The following is a 24,654-nucleotide window of genomic DNA, read 5'->3' as shown; positions in this document are numbered from 1 at the left end:
ACCCCTTAGTTGAGAGAGAGATGAAGCAGGGACCCCTTAGCTGAGAGAGAGATGAAGCAGGGACCCCTTAGCTGAGAGAGAGATGAAGCAGGGACCCCTTAGTTGAGAGAGAGATGAAGCAGGGACCCCCACAACCTGTTCATAGATTCCATATAGTTTAATCGTTTGACAGCACAATCATCAGTGTATTTTGGATTCATGTCAATTTGTGTTTTCAGATATTTAACCACTTGAACCGTCAATACTTAATAAACTTGACCTTTCACTCTGTACTTAGTCTGCTCTTTTTCCCCTCTACACCAAACCTCTTTGCCGATCTACAAGCTCACATGTGAGCTTGTAGATCAGCTATGTTTGGCTAAAGTTCTCAGAATGTGGACACTAGGGGAGGGGTCTTCAACAGGGGGTCCGAGACCCCTAGGGGGTCCTCAGAGTTACTACAGGGGGTCCTCCAAATCTTTGTGTGATGAAACTTTTTTTCTTCTTTTTTTTTTTCTTCTGAGAACTTTAGCTAAAAATAGCCGATCTACAAGCTTTGTGAGCTTGTAGATCAGCTATTTCTTTGGGAAAAGAGCTTTAGTGTAGAGGGGAAAAAGAGCAGACTAAGTACAGAGTGAAAGGTCAAGTTTATTAAGTATTGACGGTTCAAGTGGTTAAATATCTGAAAACACAAATTGACATGAATCCAGAATACACTGATGATTGTGCTGTCAAACAATGAAACTATATGGAATCTATGAACAGGTTGTGGGGGGTCGCTGCTTCATCTCTCTCTCTCAGCTAAGGGGTCCTTGGCCTGAAAACATTGAAGACCCCTGTACTAGGGTTCAAATTGTTAATATAAAAAAGTAGAACAAGTATCACACAAAGTTGTGGAGGACCCCCTGTAGTAACTCTGAGGACCCCCTGTTGAAGACCCCTGCTGTAACCTGTTGGGCTCTTTGGGGGGTCAAAACCACTGACATATCAAAGTGCATTTTGGCACAAGTTCTACAAATCACACACAATACAAACACAACAGGTCTTTAGCATTACACTTACTGTAACATGATTGTAATAACCTGGTCCTAAACACAGCCTTCCATAAGCACATAGACATGGAATGCTTAATTATAAGATAATATATCCATAGCATGCACTAAGACACTGGTTCCCAACTAGTGGGTCGGGACCCATTGGAGGGTCGAGGACACCTTTTTATGGTAAAAGCTGCATTTTTCATGATTAGGCCTATGAAGAAATGCAATTCTTTTTCGAAGTAATTTATTAACAAATAAAAGAAAAAATCCATGAATAAAAAAATAAAATAAAAAAAAAAATCGAAAAAGTAGTGAAAATAGCTGATCTACAAGCTCGCGACGCGTTGTGACTGTGAGCTTGTAGATCTGCTGTTTTCACTAGTTTGGTTTGGGTCCCGGGCAAATGGTTTGATTTCTTATTTGGGTGACGAGCTAAAGAGTTTGGGACCCACTGTGCTAAGACACACACACCTGAGTTTGAACCAGTTTTGGATTTGAGCTTTCTTTTTTTCATCTTTGTTATTTCTTTTTATTTTTTATGGGCAGTTTAACACTGCCCACTCTCCCTTGGTGCCCACCTATCCTATTACCCTCAAATCTTGCATATTTTACCTATTTCTCATAATTTCCCAAAGCATACCTGGTTCTCTTCTGGTTGCTTAAGCCCCTTTTCGACTGCAGCTTTAGCACCACACCACTCCACACCGCTCCACATAAAAATATCTACATTTTCCATTACACAAACGTACCCCTATCGGTAAGAAACAAATTGACCCTTTTAACTGTGATTATAATACAATATACATTGTATTACAACTACCATAAATTATAATGCACTATAATGGATTATAACTGTGATTATAATACACTATAAACTGTATTAATATATTACTATGATAATTATAATACACTATAATAGATTATGATAAATAATTATAATACACTATAATAGATTATAACAGTGATTATAACACAATTATCATGTATTACAACTATATCCTGGTGGTCTAAATGAAAAGTCAGTGAGTGATGAGTCATTATGAAGTGTTTGGCCCTGTTTGGCCTAGCTCAGACCTACTCTAGATTGGATACTTTTTAGTACCTCTTTTAGTACCACTTTCACACCACTCTACCCAGGTCCTTGTTAGTGGAAAACCTGGCATAAGTGGGTGGTGTGGTGTGGTGTTGCGGCATTGGAAAGGGGGCTCTAGTAGTTTATGGCCGGGAACACATTTTGTATTGTATTGTATTTTTGAGTAAAGTTTTTTTTTTTTTTTTCTTTCTATGAAAGCCAAAGGTATAAGCTATCAAATAGTTTTGGAATGTTGCTACTAGCTGCTACAGAGGCAGAGTAATACGTTTTACAAAAAAACAGTGGGTCATTTTCAAACCAGAAATAGGTTTTTAAGGCTTTTTTTATTATTATTTTTAATCAGACTCAGGCCTATCATATTGGCACAGTAACGACAACCATTAGGTTTTATTTCACAATTCACATACCATGTTAGCCAGTCTGGGATCGCTTGGCACAGTTGGCACTTGGCAGTCAGTGCTGACAGTGGCGTCAGTTCAGCAAAAGCTAGGGTATGGCAGAGATGGCAGTCCTCATGGAAAAGAGGCATTACATTTTCTATAACACGGTTCTATTGTGAAAATAGCAGACGCCTTGTGAGCGCTGCCAGGTGTTGTGACAGTTTTTTTACACAGGTTTCTAGGGTTTCTTGGGCTGGATATGGCAGCCTGGAACGGTTGTTCAAGTGCAGCTAAACTTGGCATGTTAGTAAACGTGCCACAATTAACAATAATGCATTGCACTTGTGCAGCTGACCTGCAGAACCTGGGAATATACCATTCTGTCAAGATGGGGAGAATAAAAGTGTGGAGAATTAGTTAAAGTGACCATTTTGTTAAATTTAGCATTTGTAGTTATTTTTCTGTAATTTAACAACATAATAACCAGCACAGATAGACAAAGTACATTCATGTATCTTTGCCCCCCCCCCCCCCCCCCCCCCGCCAAAAAAAACTAGACCAGGTCAACCTGGTTGTGCCAGACCCCGGTTCTGCCAACCCTCTGGGCCTATAAATTTAATGGTACATTTATAGGCTGTCTGTCCCACCTTCCTCAGCACTGCCAGAGACACAGTCCCCCCCCCTGTAGTCTGAAGGACTCTTTTAAATTCCTTAGTAACAGGCTTGTTTACCAGATCTGAATCATTCAACTTAAGGAAATATTCCTTAGTGGATGTGCCAGACCCCGGTTCTGCCAACCCCCTGTCTGTCATCATCATTTATGACATCATGCCTTTTGTAGGCATGTCATCATCATGTCATCATCATATATACCCTTTATATAGAAAACCCGGACAGACCGACATTTGCTTATGTAGGCCTACCCATTTCATGGGTCTGGCAAAAACAAGACTTTGCTTGTATGATAAGGAACAATCATGAAATCATGAAATCTGTTTTTCAAGAAAAAGTTGACTATAGCTCCTTTGAGCGAAGAAAATGATCTTTGTGGGATTGAAGAGAATGTTGTGTGACTGTGTTGTCCTTCAGCCTCCCGACCACTAGAGGGCCCCATCATGAGCGAGCAGCCAGACCGCCTGTCCAACCGTGATGTCATCACCCTGCGCCATGACATCACACTGAGCGACTCCGACTCGGAGGAGGAGGAGCTGAGCAGCGTGCCCTTTGACCCGGAAGTGAAAACCCTGTCTTCATCAGACGACGAAGATGATGGAGGCGGTGGGGGCGGGGCTACAGGTACGGTACAGCGGCATAGTTCTGCCGATTTAAAATGATTCCAATACAGAACTAAAACTGCCTATGATTGGCCGCTAGTTGCGCTGTTTTCTCCCCCGGCCGATCGCAAAAGAATTGTTCTCCATTGGACCCCATTCATTTTCCCCTTTTGAAAAAAGCAGCATCGCGTTGTGTGCTTGTAGGCAGCTGCTGTTTTCAATACCATTGTGTGACGGCCTTGTATGATGAAGCAGGCCTTGTATGATGAAGCAGGCCTTGTATGATGAAGCAGGGCTTTGCCTTGTGAAAAAAACGTACACACTCAGAGGAGGGTTGTGGGCAGGTCAGTTTCCCATAGTCTTGTGACATCATCGATGGGGAATCCCGTTCTCACGATAATATATATATATTCAAAAATATTGATTAATGTATTTGTTTGTCAAATGATGATGTCACAAGACCATGGGTTTCTGAACTTCCCACAGCTCTCCTAAGAGACTTGGACCGAGTATAAAATAATGATGCTATTTTATAATGTACATTAGTGAGGACCTGTTATATGAACATAGGTTAGAAAAGTGACAAAGTCCTCTTTTAAAGTCTCTACTATTCCATCGTTGTGACATCATCTCCTCTGCAGGGAGACTGCTGTCCTCGGCTCCAGAGCGTCACAGCGCCTCCTTCAGTCTGAGGGGAGGAAGTACAAGCTTCTCCAGCCGCAGCCGCAGCATCTTCGACAGCCTGGACAGCGCCGCCAAGATGGCTGCCTGCCCCAAGATGGCCGCCTGCCCCAAGATGGCCGCCTCCACCATGGGACAGGTAGGGACGATATGAAAATGTCATATCACGATTATTGTGACCAAAAAAAATATCGCGATTTACGATATTATCACGATAATTAAAATATCCCCAACATCCACTATCCTGGGGCGGAACATTTGGCAAAAATGTGCAGATCTACAAGCTCACAACGTGTCGCGAGCGTTGTGAGCTTGTAGATCTGCTATTTTTTGGCAAAGACATTTGGGGTGCGTTCGGAAACGCGCACCGGGTGTGTGCTCAGTGTAGTGTGGCTTATTTACCAACGACCAGTTTTAACAGGCAGCTGTGTGCTTTTTCACTCTGAACTCTGAAGGAAAACTTTCTGAAAAGCAGCAGTTGCTGAGTATGCTAACGTAACGTTGCTAGTGAAAGGAGATGTAATTCCTAACATTGGCATACCTGCTGTTAGTTTACGCGTTGACGCGTGTGAAACTATCAATCCCAAACTACCAATTAAGCTGCAAATGCTGCATTTTGCCTTCATTTCCTCCATTGTTCACAACTGAGAAGCGCTCGAGACATGGCCATGAAAACCAACCAATCGAAACACTGCACCGCCAAACCCCATCTTCTGAGTAGGGTCGTTCAGTGCGTCCACTCAGCACACCCGGTGCGCCGCGCACTGGATTTCCGAACGACAACGCACCAAGTGCACCGAATAAACGAACGACAACATGGCACACCAGTGCGTTGAGTGTGCATTTCTGAACGCACCCTTGGTAGAGCGTGAAGAAAAGACTGTATCAAGTACGTTTATTGTAAGTACGGTACGTTTTACCAATAGAGCTAGAGGGTTTAACTTTAAATCGTACCGGATATGCAGCTCTGCAAATAAAAGGTGAATTGATCCCAGTGCTTGACGGAGGACGATATCACGATACATTAAATCTCCACAGTACGATTATCGCGAGTGTTTTTCTTTATCACGACAAACGATAACACGGCTCACGGTCCCTCCCCTCCCTAGGGTCAGGACAAGATGGCCGCCTCGGCGCTGGGACGCGACAACGTGACAGACGGCGTGTTCGCTCGCCCCGCCCCCCCGCCCCCCCTCCCCTCCGATGGGAACAGACCCCGCGGGGGAGGGGGAGGGGCCACAACGGACAGCCTTGGAAGGTTAGTATTGTTTATTTTTCTAATTTAATTCCAACTTCACGTTAGTTCTTACTTGCGCCAGCAGAAAGCGCCAGTGCTGCGTTCGGCTGCATATGTAGTTATGTCGGTGTCTGTGTGTGTTTAAGCCTGTAGCCCAATCAGGGACCAGCATTTCTGGCAGCGTCATCATTAACAGCCAATGAGGGACCAGCATTCCTGGTGATGTCAGTGGTGAGCGCACCTCATGGCGCTCTGCTGGCGCACATGTAGGCCATACAAGGACATACATGGTCTACTTGTGCACAAGGCTCAGAAAGTGCCCTCTCCAGAGAATGCAGTTTTCACTATGGTGAAAGAAAATGCAAATGCCCCCTCTTTCCATGCCATACCTGAAGGCAGCATTCAAGAGAATCGCCTTGTCCAAACTCTCCTGAACTTGAATGCAGCATCTTTATGTTGAAAGAATTGCCCTCTCTGTGTAGAAATCCATGCCGTTAAGCCACATCTCCAGTATTGGCTAGATTATGCTTTAGTTCAGTGTGGGATCACACACCGAAAATAGCAGACTTCCAAGCTCACAATGTGTCGCAGCGGGATTCATAGCCCAGCCTCCCCTGACCCTCCTTTGTGTTTACCTACTGTATATATTGTTTGCACTGTTCATTTTATTTTTATTTACTTTTGTTTTTACTATATCTACTGCATAGTACTGTGTTCTATCCGTCTGTCATTCAATGTTATATGAGATACTTCAATGGTTTCCTATGGAAATAAGCTTAGTCTTTTCTAGGATCTCCTTTTAGTTGACCTTGTACCGGTGAACTGTTCCATCATGAAACTGTACCTTTTTCTATGCAAACTTCTAATAAAGTCTTCAATCAATCAATCAAACAAACACATTGTGAGCTTGGAGGTCTGCTATTTTCTACGTTTCCACCAAAAGGCCCTTTTAGAAATCCCAGCCCCTGCCTCTCTAACATTCTCTGCACGTCCCTGCTCCAGTGGCCCGGTGTCCAGGGTCAGGAGAGGAGGGGGGGTCCCCGACCTCCACGGCAGAGACTCCAGTGTGAGCAGGAGAGGAGGGGGGGTCCCTGAGTCCAGTGTGAGCAGGAGAGGAGGGGGGGTCCCTGACTACCTGCTGCACCCAGAGAGGTGGACCTGCTACAGCCTGGAGGACGTTCCAGACAGCAGCGATGCAGAGAACCGAGCCGCGGCCCACCAGTACCTGGCTGACCTGCAACGCAGGAGGGAGGGGTACGCATTACACTCTGTTACATCTGGAACACAGGAGGGAGGGGTACGCATTACACACTGTTACATCTGGAACACAGGAGGGAGGGGTACGCATTACACACTGTTACATCTGGAACACAAGGAGGGGTACGCATTACACACTGTTACATCTGGAACACAGGAGGGAGGGGTACGCATTACACACTGTTACATCTGGAACACAAGGAGGGAGGGGTACGCATTACACACTGTTACATCTGGAACACAAGGAGGGGTACGCATTACACACTGTTACATCTGGAACACAGGAGGGAGGGGTACGCATTACACACTGTTACATCTGGAACACAGGAGGGAGGGGTACGCATTACACACTGTTACATCTGGAACACAAGGAGGGGTACGCATTACACTCTGTTACATCTGGAACACAAGGAGGGGTACGCATTACACACTGTTACATCTGGAACACAAGGAGGGGTACGCATTACACACTGTTACATCTGGAACACAGGAGGGAGGGGTACGCATTACACACTGTTACATCTGGAACACAGGAGGGAGGGGTACGCATTACACACTGTTACATCTGGAACACAAGGAGGGGTACGCATTACACACTGTTACATCTGGAACACAAGGAGGGGTACGCATTACACACTGTTACATCTGGAACACAGGAGGGAGGGGTACGCATTACACACTGTTACATCTGGAACACAGGAGGGAGGGGTACGCATTACACTCTGTTACATCTGGAACACAGGAGGGAGGGGTACGCATTACACTCTGTTACATCTGGAACACAGGAGGGAGGGGTACGCATTACACACTGTTACATCTGGAACACAGGAGGGAGGGGTACGCATTACACACTGTTACATCTGGAACACAAGGAGGGGTACGCATTACACACTGTTACATCTGGAACACAGGAGGGAGGGGTACGCATTACACACTGTTACATCTGGAACACAGGAGGGAGGGGTACGCATTACACACTGTTACATCTGGAACACAGGAGGGAGGGGTACGCATTACACTCTGTTACATCTGGAACACAGGAGGGAGGGGTACGCATTACACACTGTTACATCTGGAACACAGGAGGGAGGGGTACGCATTACACACTGTTACATCTGGAACACAAGGAGGGAGGGGTACGCATTACACACTGTTACATCTGGAACACAAGGAGGGAGGGGTACGCATTACACACTGTTACATCTGGAACACAAGGAGGGAGGGGTACGCATTACACACTGTTACATCTGGAACACAGGAGGGAGGGGTACGCATTACACACTGTTACATCTGGAACACAGGAGGGAGGGGTACGCATTACACACTGTTACATCTGGAACACAAGGAGGGGTACGCATTACACACTGTTACATCTGGAACACAAGGAGGGAGGGGTACGCATTACACACTGTTACATCTGGAACACAAGGAGGGAGGGGTACGCATTACACACTGTTACATCTGGAACACAGGAGGGAGGGGTACGCATTACACACTGTTACATCTGGAACACAAGGAGGGGTACGCATTACACACTGTTACATCTGGAACACAGGAGGGAGGGGTACACATTACACACTGTTACATCTGGAACACAGGAGGGAGGGGTACGCATTACACTCTGTTACATCTGGAACACAGGAGGGAGGGGTACGCATTACACACTGTTACATCTGGAACACAAGGAGGGGTACGCATTACACACTGTTACATCTGGAACACAAGGAGGGGTACGCATTACACACTGTTACATCTGGAACACAAGGAGGGGTACGCATTACACACTGTTACATCTGGAACACAAGGAGGGGTACGCATTACACACTGTTACATCTGGAACACAAGGAGGGGTACGCATTACACTCTGTTACATCTGGAACACAGGAGGGAGGGGTACGCATTACACACTGTTACATCTGGAACACAGGAGGGAGGGGTACGCATTACACACTGTTACATCTGGAACACAAGGAGGGAGGGGTACGCATTACACTGTTACATCTGGAACACAAGGAGGGAGGGGTACGCATTACACTCTGTTACATCTGGAACACAGGAGGGAGGGGTACACATTACACACTGTTACATCTGGAACACAGGAGGGAGGGGTACGCATTACACACTGTTACATCTGGAACACAAGGAGGGAGGGGTACGCATTACACACTGTTACATCTGGAACACAAGGAGGGAGGGGTACGCATTACACACTGTTACATCTGGAACACAGGAGGGGTACGCATTACACACTGTTACATCTGGAACACAGGAGGGAGGGGTACGCATTACACACTGTTACATCTGGAACACAGGAGGGAGGGGTACGCATTACACACTGTTACATCTGGAACACAGGAGGGAGGGGTACGCATTACACTCTGTTACATCTGGAACACAGGGAGGGGTACGCATTACACACTGTTACATCTGGAACACAGGAGGGAGGGGTACGCATTACACTCTGTTACATCTGGAACACAGGGAGGGGTACGCATTACACACTGTTACATCTGGAACACAGGAGGGAGGGGTACGCATTACACTCTGTTACATCTGGAACACAGGGAGGGGTACGCATTACACACTGTTACATCTGGAACACAGGAGGGAGGGGTACGCATTACACACTGTTACATCTGGAACACAGGAGGGAGGGGTACGCATTACACACTGTTACATCTGGAACACAGGAGGGAGGGGTACGCATTACACACTGTTATATCTGGAACACAAGGAGGGAGGGGTACGCATTACACACTGTTACATCTGGAACACAAGGAGGGAGGGGTACGCATTACACACTGTTACATCTGGAACACAAGGAGGGGTACGCATTACACACTGTTACATCTGGAACACAAGGAGGGGTACGCATTACACACTGTTACATCTGGAACACAGGAGGGAGGGGTACGCATTACACACTGTTACATCTGGAACACAGGAGGGAGGGGTACGCATTACACACTGTTACATCTGGAACACAGGAGGGAGGGGTACGCATTACACTCTGTTACATCTGGAACACAAGGAGGGAGGGGTACGCATTACACTCTGTTATATCTGGAACACAAGGAGGGAGGGGTACGCATTACACACTGTTATATCTGGAACACAAGGAGGGAGGGGTACGCATTACACACTGTTACATCTGGAACACAGGAGGGAGGGGTACGCATTACACACTGTTACATCTGGAACACAGGAGGGAGGGGTACGCATTACACACTGTTACATCTGGAACACAAGGAGGGGTACGCATTACACACTGTTACATCTGGAACACAGGAGGGAGGGGTACGCATTACACACTGTTACATCTGGAACACAGGAGGGAGGGGTACGCATTACACACTGTTACATCTGGAACACAGGAGGGAGGGGTACGCATTACACACTGTTACATCTGGAACACAGGAGGGAGGGGTACGCATTACACACTGTTACATCTGGAACACAGGAGGGAGGGGTACGCATTACACTCTGTTACATCTGGAACACAGGAGGGAGGGGTACGCATTACACACTGTTACATCTGGAACACAGGAGGGAGGGGTACGCATTACACTCTGTTACATCTGGAACACAGGAGGGAGGGGTACGCATTACACACTGTTACATCTGGAACACAGGAGGGAGGGGTACGCATTACACACTGTTACATCTGGAACACAAGGAGGGGTACGCATTACACACTGTTACATCTGGAACACAGGAGGGAGGGGTACGCATTACACACTGTTACATCTGGAACACAGGAGGGGTACGCATTACACACTGTTACATCTGGAACACAGGAGGGAGGGGTACGCATTACACACTGTTACATCTGGAACACAGGAGGGAGGGGTACGCATTACACACTGTTACATCTGGAACACAAGGAGGGGTACGCATTACACACTGTTACATCTGGAACACAGGAGGGAGGGGTACGCATTACACACTGTTACATCTGGAACACAAGGAGGGGTACGCATTACACACTGTTACATCTGGAACACAGGAGGGAGGGGTACGCATTACACACTGTTACATCTGGAACACAGGAGGGAGGGGTACGCATTACACACTGTTACATCTGGAACACAGGAGGGAGGGGTACGCATTACACTCTGTTACATCTGGAACACAGGAGGGAGGGGTACGCATTACACACTGTTACATCTGGAACACAAGGAGGGGTACGCATTACACTCTGTTACATCTGGAACACAGGAGGGGTATGCATTACACACTGTTACATCTGGAACACAGGAGGGAGGGGTACGCATTACACACTGTTACATCTGGAACACAGGAGGGGTACGCATTACACACTGTTACATCTGGAACACAGGAGGGAGGGGTACGCATTACACACTGTTACATCTGGAACACAGGAGGGGTACGCATTACACACTGTTACATCTGGAACACAGGAGGGAGGGGTACGCATTACACACTGTTACATCTGGAACACAGGAGGGAGGGGTACGCATTACACTCTGTTACATCTGGAACACAGGAGGGAGGGGTACGCATTACACTCTGTTACATCTGGAACACAGGAGGGAGGGGTACGCATTACACACTGTTACATCTGGAACACAGGAGGGAGGGGTACGCATTACACTCTGTTACATCTGGAACACAGGAGGGAGGGGTACGCATTACACTCTGTTACATCTGGAACACAGGAGGGAGGGGTACGCATTACACTCTGTTACATCTGGAACACAGGAGGGAGGGGTACGCATTACACTCTGTTACATCTGGAACACAGGAGGGAGGGGTACGCATTACACACTGTTACATCTGGAACACAAGGAGGGAGGGGTACGCATTACACACTGTTACATCTGGAACACAAGGAGGGAGGGGTACGCATTACACACTGTTACATCTGGAACACAAGGAGGGGTACGCATTACACACTGTTACATCTGGAACACAAGGAGGGAGGGGTACGCATTACACTCTGTTACATCTGGAACACAAGGAGGGGTACGCATTACACACTGTTACATCTGGAACACAGGAGGGAGGGGTACGCATTACACTCTGTTACATCTGGAACACAGGAGGGAGGGGTACGCATTACACACTGTTACATCTGGAACACAGGAGGGAGGGGTACGCATTACACACTGTTACATCTGGAACACAGGAGGGAGGGGTACGCATTACACTCTGTTACATCTGGAACACAGGAGGGAGGGGTACGCATTACACACTGTTACATCTGGAACACAAGGAGGGAGGGGTACGCATTACACACTGTTACATCTGGAACACAGGAGGGAGGGGTACGCATTACACACTGTTACATCTGGAACACAAGGAGGGAGGGGTACGCATTACACACTGTTACATCTGGAACACAGGAGGGGTACGCATTACACACTGTTACATCTGGAACACAGGAGGGAGGGGTACGCATTACACTCTGTTACATCTGCAACACAAGGAGGGAGGGGTACGCATTACACTCTGTTACATCTGGAACACAGGAGGGAGGGGTACGCATTACACTCTGTTACATCTGGAACACAGGAGGGAGGGGTACGCATTACACTCTGTTACATCTGGAACACAGGAGGGAGGGGTACGCATTACACACTGTTACATCTGGAACACAGGAGGGAGGGGTACGCATTACACTCTGTTACATCTGGAACACAGGAGGGAGGGGTACGCATTACACTCTGTTACATCTGGAACACAGGAGGGAGGGGTACGCATTACACTCTGTTACATCTGGAACACAGGAGGGAGGGGTACGCATTACACTCTGTTACATCTGGAACACAGGAGGGAGGGGTACGCATTACACACTGTTACATCTGGAACACAAGGAGGGAGGGGTACGCATTACACACTGTTACATCTGGAACACAAGGAGGGAGGGGTACGCATTACACACTGTTACATCTGGAACACAAGGAGGGGTACGCATTACACACTGTTACATCTGGAACACAGGAGGGGTACGCATTACACACTGTTACATCTGGAACACAGGAGGGAGGGGTACGCATTACACACTGTTACATCTGGAACACAAGGAGGGGTACGCATTACACACTGTTACATCTGGAACACAAGGAGGGGTACGCATTACACACTGTTACATCTGGAACACAGGAGGGAGGGGTACGCATTACACTCTGTTACATCTGGAACACAGGAGGGAGGGGTACGCATTACACACTGTTACATCTGGAACACAGGAGGGAGGGGTACGCATTACACACTGTTACATCTGGAACACAGGAGGGAGGGGTACGCATTACACTCTGTTACATCTGGAACACAGGAGGGAGGGGTACGCATTACACACTGTTACATCTGGAACACAGGGGGGAGGGGTACGCATTACACACTGTTACATCTGGAACACAGGAGGGAGGGGTACGCATTACACTCTGTTATATCTGGAACACAGGAGGGAGGGGTACGCATTACACACTGTTACATCTGGAACACAGGAGGGAGGGGTACGCATTACACTCTGTTACATCTGGAACACAGGAGGGAGGGGTACGCATTACACACTGTTACATCTGGAACACAGGAGGGAGGGGTACGCATTACACACTGTTACATCTGGAACACAGGAGGGAGGGGTACGCATTACACACTGTTACATCTGGAACACAGGAGGGAGGGGTACGCATTACACACTGTTACATCTGGAACACAGGAGGGGTACGCATTACACACTGTTACATCTGGAACACAGGAGGGAGGGGTACGCATTACACACTGTTACATCTGGAACACAAGGAGGGGTACGCATTACACACTGTTACATCTGGAACACAAGGAGGGAGGGGTACGCATTACACACTGTTACATCTGGAACACAGGAGGGAGGGGTACGCATTACACTCTGTTACATCTGGAACACAGGAGGGAGGGGTACGCATTACACACTGTTACATCTGGAACACACAACACACACTGTTACATCTGGAACACAAGGAGGGAGGGGTACGCATTACACAACACACACTGTTACATCTGGAACACATCTGTGGCAACTCTAGAACTGAACCAATCGAACCATTATTATATTTTAGCTATGTATGATTTTTGTAACCCATTTTCTTTTTTCACCATGTATCAACCCACTCTTTGTCAAGTCCCACCCCATGTTGCTCTGTTTCTAAGTGGGACAACAAAGCCACAGATAATGGGAAATGAATGGGAAAACAACGATTGTTCATAGCATCATTATTGCTATTTAAAGTACCAAAAGAAAAACATCTACGTGATATTAATAAAAAAGGAACTAAAAAGTACAGTAGTTACATTGCAAAACAGGGATTTTCCCCCAAAAATACATGTTTTAATTAGTTTAATCCTCTGAAACAAGCAGAGGACAGAGAAGACAGAGAGCGCAGTGCATCTTGGGTGACTCACAACCAATGACCAGGAAGTGGAACTATAATCTCACCCTCAACATAAAATGTATTTTAATTGTAATTCTGCCCATTTAAAATATATGTACCCAATCGAATCTCTTAGTTACATTCAGAGGCGGAATCATAGGGGGCGCCTGGGAGCTTGAGCGTACAGTTATGAGAGCCCATTGATTTTTCGCTGACAATTCCTAGCACTCATTCACAAGTTTTCCCAAACTGGCCAAACTGCATTCCTGGCACTCGGCCGATATCACACGTTGGCTTTGTATAGGGCTAACACAGCGTCAAAGACCGCCCACATCCTGGCTGTATGATGTAGCTCTGTTATACTGTAGCCTACCAAGACGCGTCTCTGCGACCCCTGTGCCCCACACGCTGGACCACTAAAACGGCATCGCTGCAGTCCATTGCTTCCAACTACATTGCACTCAGCCCGTGGCCTGCGTATGCAGCTAGACACTTTTAGCACGTTTTTTTGCTTTGAGAATCATGCTAAAGTTTTTCTCACGTGTGGAAATGGTCATCACACATGTGGAGGATTGTGTTGTCGGAAACAGCGCCCGCAAACGCATGGTGCAATTCTATGGAGACGACTTTGATGAAGCCAGGCTGACACTGCATTGTGACGTTTGCCTGGAGATGGCAAAGACCAGTGGACTCACATGCTTTACTTATTAAGTAAAAGTATCAATACTGCAATGTAGATGTACTTCAATTCAAAATGAACTTGAGTAAAAGTACGAAAGTATTGGCATAAAAATGTACTTAAAGTACCAAAAGTAAAAGTACAATTTTTTGGAAAATAGCAGATCTACAAGCTCACAAGGCGTTGTGATATGATGCGTTTGGAGCTTGTAGATCGGCTATTTTCAAACAACCTATAGGTATAATGGCTAAAGTGGTTAATGTGTGTTTTAAAATATTATAACTTATATCCGAAAAGTAACTAGTAACTAAAGTTTTCAAATAAATGTAGTGGAGTAAAAGTACAATATTTGGATCCGAGATGTAGTGGAGTAGAAGTAAAAGTATTGGACATTGGAAATACTCAAGTAAAGTACAAATACCTACTTAAAAAGGGGCGGGGTCAAAAACGAGCACCCAGCTCAATATTGAAAATGCAACGTCCCTGGTTACATTGATAAGGTTCATGTGAACTATTTTGTTGAAGCTTATTCATTATACTCATTGAAATCGCTATGACCGCGCCGCGCCGTACCGCATCGTGGCCGTACAACGCATCACCGCACAACGCAGTGTCTAGCAGGAGACGTCTATGCAAGACTAGTAATCCATATAGTGATTTATTTGATCATTTCAACAAATATTCACTGTGTATTCACTCCATTTAGTTCCAACATGTTCCTATTTATCATTACAAAGCAAAACAATTAAAAATATAAATAAATATCAATTTAAAACTACACTCTCGCCATTAATATTAATGGTAGAATGTGGACTTTGTCCCACTGCATAACTCCGCCCCCAGTAGCAAAAGAGAACGATTTTTCTGGTTGGCCAGTCAGGGACCAATCAGAAGACTGACAAAGGGTCAATTAAATGGTTAATCTGGATTATTTGAGAGGAATTAAAGGTCATGTAAAATGTCTTCATACTGACAGGAAGGAGGAAGAGGAGGATGAGGCCTTCGTCCCAGCCTTCAACCAGGGTCACAACTCTGACCAATCACAGAGCAGGAGCTCCTCGCACAAGATCCTCTTCTCCAGGTAGGGTCTACAGATCTGTTAATCCTCTTATCTTATCTTATTTTATCTTATAATCACAACTATAAGAAAAAAGGTTAAGGTAAGGGTCAGTGATTTCACTAAAGTTATTTATTTTTTACATTTTATGCAGTAGAGCTGCCAATATTCCTCAGAAATTAAATTTGAATATTGGTCTTGGAAATTGGCCTGAATATCGAATATATTCGAATATTAATATTTTATATAAATAAATAAATAAAAGTGTGTGTGTGTGTGTGTGTGTGGGGGGGGGGGGGGTCGTTTTTTTACAGGAACAATACTAAAAGGTATTTATCAAGTTATAAACATTATAAAGTTATAATTATTATTGGTTATGGTACTCATAATTTAGCCCTGGGATTCTTAAATCATGTGGTGAGTGTCACACAAGGAGAAAATGCACTCCTTAAAGTTTAAACAAAAGTTAAGAACAGGAAAACAACAATTCTAGTTCCATTCCATGGTGTCAAAAGGCCGTGCGGGGGTGAGATGGGGAACCAAGAAAAAGATCCAAGGCAGCTCTGTTCAGTTCAAAATAGAGGGTATGCGTGTGACATCACTGTTGCTGGAAGTTATGTGGGAACGCCTACTGAGTGGCAAAACACTAATTTCTGCCATTGACAGCCCAAACATCCAAACAGAAAAGTCCTTTCTGATTGTATTAAACTAAAAGTTAAACTCAACAACATTGCGGCTGTACTGAAAGCTTGAATTATCCTCTTTCTATCTGCAAAGTTTTTGTTTCATAAAAATCCACCATAGGCATGTTATGAGCTACTTTCTGTCAAGACATTCTGTGCAGGTTTTAATTTTTTCAGTGTCAGAGTTTGGAAGCGCTCTTTTTCAACAACACAACATCCTGCTGCCTCCTGCATTATGTGCAAATTAGAAACAGGTGGTATGCAGGGCCGTTGAGTGATTTGCAACGAGGGCTTCCAAACTCCAACGCTCCAAGCTGCTCAATGTTTTGCCACTCAGTCTAGATTAGGGGGGCGGGTCCCAGTGGACGTGCATACCCTCTATAGCAAACAATTTTATTTTAGCTCATGGCAGCAAAGATTAAAAAAAAACACGTTTCGGCCACTAGTGGCCTTCATCAGGGTCCGCTGAACCAACCAGTCTGCTTGAAAACAGCAGCCAGTTTACAGTGCAGACACATAATTGCCTTCCTTTGATGCATTAAGTGGCCATCAACTGCTAAATGGCATCAGCTGAGCTGGACACAAATATGCGCTATGCGGGCGGAAATATGCAATAAAGGTCTTTGCATACTGCTGAGTTTTTCGGGCCGAATATCGGGGGGAAATTTTAGAGCGCGTGAATAAAACAAATCGACCTCACGTTATGTCAATCACGTTTGCACACTGCTGCCCGGTTCGTATTTATTTTAGGACCAGGGTTGATTTTTTTCCGATTTTCGCAACTGTCACCACTGGGTCCTTTGCTCTCCCTCTCTCGCCTCTTTCTCTTCTTGGCCTGAAAAATGCTTTCGAGGATTTCGGATTTCCAAAACGCAACGAAAACACGCAGTGCAGTGTGCAGCCAGCTTCATGCTGCCTTTTTTGAAAACACATGACCACTGCATAATCTGCACCATTTGTTGGCTGATTACGCTCGTGTTTCTCAACCTTTTTTTCTGCATGGGCACAACTTTTCATGTCCCAAGAATCCATGGTCACACCAACATAATACGGGGGTGTAAATATCCTCACTGTCAGGAAGAAACCTTGCATCTCCAAATGTCAAATGTGTACGTTTCTTCGCAGAGTAAAGCCCTGCTTCATCACACAAGGCTGTCACACAACAGTAGTGAAAACAGCCAATCTACAAGCACACAACGCCTCGCACCGCGAGGCGTTGTGTGCTTGTAGATTGGCTGTTTTCACTAGTTTAAATCATTTTTAAAATGATAAATACAATACAGGCTTTCAAGCAGTTTCAAGGGGCACACTTGACCCTTCTCAGGGGCACACCAAAGGTTCCCAGGACCAGTGGTTGAGAAACTGGCATAAACACATTTTTCTGGTGGGTCTTCAACGTTTTGTAATCCTCTCCATGGTGTCCAGGCCGGGGCGGGGCAGACAGCTGGAAGGAGGTCAACAGAAGGTCAGAGAGAAGGAGGAAGAGAGAGGGAGGAAGATCAACCAGGATGAGGAGGAAGAGGAAGAGGAAGGAAGGCCGGCCATCAGACCTCCTGGAGCTGCAGGTATTTTAGGAGGAAGGGAAAAACTTCCCAGACCCACACTGTCTGATATGAACGATAAGGCCATCACACACTTAGCACTGTCAATAACTAGTGACACTGACCATCCTCTGCATCGCCACTTTGACCTAATGCCATCTGGGCGAAGATACAGAACCTTGGCGTGGCACAAAGTTGGGTTTAAAAGGAGTTTTGTCCCCTCAGCCATTGCTGCACTTAACAATCTGCTAAACAATCGCCCCCGTCGCTAAGAGGGTATTTTCTGTGTACAGTGGGGTACTGACGACTTGTCTATGTGATATGTTGTGTTGTCTTTTTGGCTGTGTTGTTTCTTGTTTGAACAGATTATGAAGACAAATTTCCCTTTGGGGACAATAAAGATTATTATTATAGACACATGAGCACCATGGCGTCAGTTCAGCCAAAGCTAGGGTATGGCAAAGATGGGAGTCCTCACGGAAAAGAGGCATTACATTTTGTATAACACGGTTCTGTCGTGAAAATAGCAGATCTACATGCTCACAACGCCTCGCGCTCTGCGAGGCGTGCGAGCATGTAGATCTGCTATTTTCACAATGTCTGAAAAAAAAATATATAGTTTTGTCAGTTTTTTACACAGGTTTCTACGGTTTCTTAGGCTGGATATGGCAGCCTGGAACGGTTGTTCAAGTGCAGCTAAACTTGGCATGTTAGTAAGCGTGCCACAATTAACAATAATGCATTGCACCTGTGCAGCTGACCTGCGGAACCTGGGAATATACCATTCTGTCAAGATGGGGAGAATACAAGTGTGGAGAATATAATTATAATACCTTGTTAACCCTTTCCAAGCCACGGGGAGCCCCTTAATATTAAAACCGTAATATACCGGACATCTGAGCAAGGGTTAGTGCTCACATTAGTGCACACGTTAGTGCGGCCCCCGGCCCCTTGGGTTTCTGTCAATGTGGCCCCCTGGACAATTTAGTTGAATACCCCTGCGGTATGGTAATGGCCCTGGGGGATGAAGACCACGTGATATAGCGCTGGATGTCTGGTAAAATGAATGCGGTTCAGATCATAATATAATAATAGAAATTTTACGGCTAATCTACCAACAACCATTCTATTTCGTCTGGCAAACTGTTAAAGTGACCATTTTGTAAAATGTTGCATTTGTAGTTATTTTACTGTAATTTAACAACATAATAACCAGCACAGATAGACAAAGAGACATTCATGGATTTATATTTAAAAGTAACTTTTATTTCCCCTCCCCTGGACCCAGGGTATGGCAGCTGCATACCCCTGGACCCCCCTGGACCCAGGGTATGGCAGCTGCATACCCCTGCCATACCCAATTGACGCCCCTGTGTGAGATTACAGTTTAGGCATTTAGCAGATGCTTTTAATCCAAAGCGACTTACAATAAGCAGATAAAAACATCACTATAATAAACAAGATAATATGTCAGTACATCAACAGCAATATAACACATGCAAATGAATATCTATCTAGAAAACAATATAATCAGTCAAGGAAAAAAAAGGTTTCTTAAAAAACCTAAAAACAAATGCTAACTAGCTTCATGTATGGTCAATGATTTTTCCAGTAGTGAGCACCGGTCATGACGCTCGGGGTACGGTCACACTGTGGACGCTTTGGGCTCCAAACTGGCGCCACATCGCGCCAGCTGTAATTCCATTTCCTTTCATCCCCGGCTGTTCCTGTGTTTTTGAAGCGGTGAAAGCTGCTTCCGAGGAGTAGCTTTGTGTGTCCCATGTCCATATATGGTCATTTCAGTCCAGAATGAACAGGTTTTATCAAAAACAAAATGTGTGTCCCATGTCCATATATGGTCATTTTAGTCCAGAATGAACAGGTTTTATCTGTCCTGTACGTCCAGAATATGTGTGTAGTGTCCGTCCCGGTCTGATGATTGGATACTTTGAGGATTGGTCAAGCTTCACATGACAAGTCGGCCCTCCAGATAAAATCATTCATTCATTCAGAATATAAAGAATGTACAGATCACAGAGTTCATAGCTCTAGAACACATAGAATAAAAGTTCACCGCTTCACTTCGAACCGAGGTTTGATTTTTTCATGTTCCCTGAAGGATCCCAGGACGGCAACAGGAAGAGGAAGCAGCCGGCAGGAAGTGAGGTGGTGATGATGAAGGAGGAGGAAGAGGAGGAGGAAGTGAGTCCCGGAGGCTTGGTGTCTTTCAGGAAGTCCAACAGCCGTAAGAACTACAGGAGAACGAGGGGCGAGCAGGACGACCAATGAAACGAGAGGAGAGAGCAGGGCGGCCAATGAAACGAGAGGACAGAGCAGGGCGGCCAATGAAACGAGAGGACAGAGCAGGGCGACCAATGAAACGAGGGGGGAGGGGGGGGGCTGGGCTCCGAGAAGAGCTCTGCCCAATATTGTTAACATTGGAAGATGCCACTAGAGGACCCCCACAAATGGTCTCCTCGCGAACACCCTGCAGCATCAAATTAAATCAAAGCAACCTTTATTTATAAAGCACGAAATTGACCAAAGTGCTGCAAAACGGATCACAAAACCACAAAGACAAAAACAATGGAGACAAAACGTACACATCAGAAACGGCAAAGCAAATCCCACGTCAGTTTAAGTGTGACTAAAAGCTAAAGAATAAAAGTGTGTTTTAAGCCGGGATTTAAAAGACTCAAATGGAGTTTGCACTTCTAATAGAGAGGGGCAGGCTCTTCCAGAGCCGAGGGGCGGCCGAGGTAAAGGTGCGGTCGCCCCTTCTTCTCAGCCCGTTGAGCCCATTTGGAACTTCTAAGAACAGCTGGTTGGCTGACCTCTTGGGCCTTTTCCACCGGCAAATAACCAGTTCCGGTTCTTTCTCCCGCCTACGGGATGAACCAGAGGTGAGCTTTTCCACCGAGAACCGGAGTTGGTTCTGAACCGTAAAAGTTGGTTCGGAACCGGAACCACAAAATCCTTGGTTTTTCCAGTGAACCACTGGACCACAATGGTTCTGGTTCAATCTGGTGGAACAAACCAATGTTCCAAGAAAGTTGAACCGGCACTGGTTCTGGAACCAAGGTTCTCTTGGTGGAAAGGCCCCTCAGCGCTCTGTTTGGGACGTCGAGTTCAGTAGTAGTTTGTCTGCTGGTGTTCTAGATCCTGCCAGGGTGTTGACGATAATAACGTCTCCTTATTTGAGTCTGTGGGGGGGAAAAAACGATATTCTGAAAACTTTAGGAATACCCATACGGGTGGTTTTTCCGGGTCCATTTGGTTCCATTTGGACTGACCCAAAGGGGGCTATTTTGGAACCCTCTCAAGGGCACTTTGAGACCCCACTGGTGTAGCAGGGAGTTTCCAGTGAGCCAACATGACACAATATCAGTTGAGAATGGGTGAATGCACTGTAAAATAATGAACGTGTCAGTTCACCAATGTTAATTTTAAACTGACTTAATGAGCTGATACTGTAGAATATCCACGGTTGTGGTGAGAGATAAAAGTGATTTAAACGATGTAAATACTATGTTTCCCTTTGTTTACTGAAGGTGTTTTTATAGCGGTTTTCTGGTAATAGTCTTTAAAAGGATTCTTAGCCAAATATGCCTTTAATACATTGTAATTGCCCTGTGTAACTAAAGTTAAACATTAAAAAACACCTGAGATATTATATGATAATCTATCATCTTTTACTTTACCTGCAGTTTCTATAGAGGGTATGCGTGTGACGGGGTCCACCATATGTTCCCCACTTACCCCCCAAAGGTTCTATGTTCCCCACTTACCCCCCAAAAAGGTTCTATGTTCCCACTTACCCCCCAAAAAGGTTCTATGTTCCCCTCTCATGGGGCAACATGTGGGCAATCCTAATGTAGGTGCTCAGTTCCCCAGGTGCCCAGATGTCTTCACCTCTAAGTGCCAACTCGTCCAAATGCCAACATGTCCATATTGCCCAGATGTCCAGGTGCCCTCTCGTCCAGATGCCCAGTCATAACAAAAGTATGGTGTCCAGATGTCCCTAGTGCCCCCTGTCCCACTAGTATTCGTAATTTCTCCCCATTATTGTGTGTTTTGAGTTGTTATTAATCATTAGAAATTAATGTTTCCCATGCATTTTTGGATGAGTGGGGAACATAGAACCTTTTTTTTTGTGGGGGTAAGTGTGGAACATATAGAACATAGACAGAAATAGTGTGCGTTTTTAATGAATCTATCATGGTTAAAATGGAGTTTGAAGTTACAATGTGTGTGTGTGTGTGTGTGGGGAGAGCCCTGGGCCTGGAAACATTTACATCAAATATCTAAATATTGAATCAAGCAAATTAAAAACTGTTAAGGGTGTTCATAAAAGCCTGATTAGACGATAACATTACCAAAAGTTTTTTTTTTCTTTTTTTTTAAGTGGAATATCCCTTTAAGCAGGGGTTGACACTAAGCTCTCAGAGGCACTTGCCCGTCGGGCAAGTACAGGTCATGTTCTACTTGCCCAAAGGTCATGCCCACTTGCCCGAAAAGTAAATTGTCCATTGTAAAATGATTGGTAAGATTGTATTTACCGTTCAATGTAAAACTTATTTCTTTACTTTCTGGGGCTGTGCGATAAAAAAAGTCACACAATACCTCCAAATACAAATACCTACATAGCTATGATTGAATATGTCTGTGGTTTCACACTTGTTACATTCCACAGACCAGAAGACGGAGCACACTGGCCACATTCAGATGTTTAGACAGATATGTTGTGTTGTGTTTATAGACGGTTGTGTCCCCTCTCAAATGAGCACTTGCCCTGTCGGGCAACCTGAAAGCCAACTTCACCTGCCCGAAAGTTTTATTTACCTGCCGGGGGCAGGTGGGCAAGCCTTAGTGTCAATGCCTGCTTTAAGTTTTAAGGTATTTTTGAATAATATTTTAGTTACAGAGGGCAAGCATAATGTATTAAGGCATATTTAGCTTCCTTTTCTCGCATCCTTTTAAAGGTTAATGTAATGAAAATGTTAAAATCCTGTTTAGTTTATAATTGGAGTGAAGAATAAAGTCCTGTGTCCAAGAAAATGAAATGTGACGCTTTAATTTCTAAACAAAAACATGGATCACACAATGTCCTTGTTGTCCGGGGGCCCACATAACAGCAGACATACAAGCTCACGTCGCGTCGCAGATGCAACCGTTGTGAGCTTGTAGATCACACTGGGCTGCGGCGCCGGAAATGCCGCTCAACTTCTGTGCAATGCATGATGGGATGTTGGAAAGTTGTGGATAGGCTAATTTAAAAGTTGATATGGCATTGACTCAGATTCTTTTATGAAACTAATAAACTATAATATTTTTATTGTAGGCCAGAGTACACCAGTACAGTACAGCTGTCTTGTTGTGGAAGGACCTCACTGTAAAATAGTCTGGCATGTCTAAATTATCTAATTCATGCAGTTTTAACATAATTCTTATGTGGTACAGCAGGGGTTTTCAAAGTGGGTGACGGGGCACCCTGGGGTGCCGTGACGGCAGTCCAGGGGTGCCGCGAGATCATTTGATAATATTTGGAATTTATTTGGACAATTGAAAAAAATATTATTTAGTATATAAACTTGAAGTACAAAGTTATTTTCAGTCAGTTTTAACCAAAATGGCTGTTATCTCAACGTTTTCCTCGCAACATAATCACTAAAATATCGTCACTGTCAGGCAGAAACCTCATATCTCCTTGTATATCGTAAGCAAAGCCCTGCTTCATCATACAAGACTGTCGCACAAAACTAGTGAAAACAGCCGATCTACAAGCACACAACGCCTCGCGTGCTTGTAGATCTGCAGTTTTCACTAGTTTAGTACATTTTATAGATGAAACGAACGGTTTTGGACATACAAGGTTTCCACCCGACAACGACGATATGCTATACATATAAGGTGCTGGGAGTGAAAATTATAATGTAGGGGTGCCTCGGATTAAAACAATATTTATGGGGTGCCCTGAGAGAAAAAAGTTTGGGAACCCCTGTGTTACAGGATGTGTTTCAAGTTTCAATTCAATTGTACAATGTGGCCCTTCACTTAATTTATCGAAGTCAGTAAGGCCCTCTGAAAATAAATGCTGCCCAACCCTGTTTTAGACACAATAAGCCCATTCCCAAGATGCACCGCAATCTTTCATGGTCAGATGTGACTTATGGAGGCTAGTAGTGTTACTTTAAATAGTAACAAAGAAATTGCCGACTTATTTTGTTTAAAAACACATACCGGTATTTAGACACTTGTACGCATGCCCCCACCCACTGAAATCAATATACTAAAATCGCTAAAACAATAGAAAGCAGTAAATGAAAACATTAACACTCATCTTTTCTTTTCTCTAATATCTAAAACATGAACCTTTG

General features: G+C 45.0%; 1 protein-coding gene across 1 annotated transcript; it reads left to right on the top strand.

Annotated features, from left to right (window-relative positions):
- Window positions 1-3,588: 3,588 nt before the first annotated feature.
- LOC308287923 (U5 small nuclear ribonucleoprotein TSSC4-like) lies at window positions 3,589-23,312 on the top strand. Its single transcript, XM_080729257.1, has 7 exons — window positions 3,589-3,788; window positions 4,408-4,586; window positions 5,557-5,705; window positions 6,687-6,938; window positions 15,973-16,077; window positions 18,162-18,301; window positions 20,397-23,312. Exons 1-7 carry the CDS (start codon window positions 3,608-3,610, stop codon window positions 20,564-20,566), a joined length of 1,176 nt encoding a protein of 391 aa, XP_080585383.1. The 5' UTR covers window positions 3,589-3,607; the 3' UTR covers window positions 20,567-23,312.
- The last annotated feature ends 1,342 nt before the right edge of the window (window positions 23,313-24,654 follow it).

Source organism: Nannobrachium achirus (assembly GCF_963921795.1).
Source record: "Nannobrachium achirus genome assembly, chromosome: 7".
Lineage (NCBI taxonomy): Eukaryota > Metazoa > Chordata > Actinopteri > Myctophiformes > Myctophidae > Nannobrachium > Nannobrachium achirus.
This window is presented reverse-complemented; position numbering and strand designations above follow the sequence as displayed.

Excerpts from the sequence above, each read along its gene's own strand:
- LOC308287923 (XM_080729257.1), top strand. The coding sequence starts at position 3,608 with ATGAGCGAGCAGCCAGACCGCCTGTCCAACCGTGATGTCATCACCCTG. Across the intron at positions 5,706-6,686 it reads ACAACGGACAGCCTTGGAAG|TGGCCCGGTGTCCAGGGTCA; the intron begins GTTAGTATTGTT and ends TCCCTGCTCCAG. Across the intron at positions 18,302-20,396 it reads CAGACCTCCTGGAGCTGCAG|GATCCCAGGACGGCAACAGG; the intron begins GTATTTTAGGAG and ends TGTTCCCTGAAG.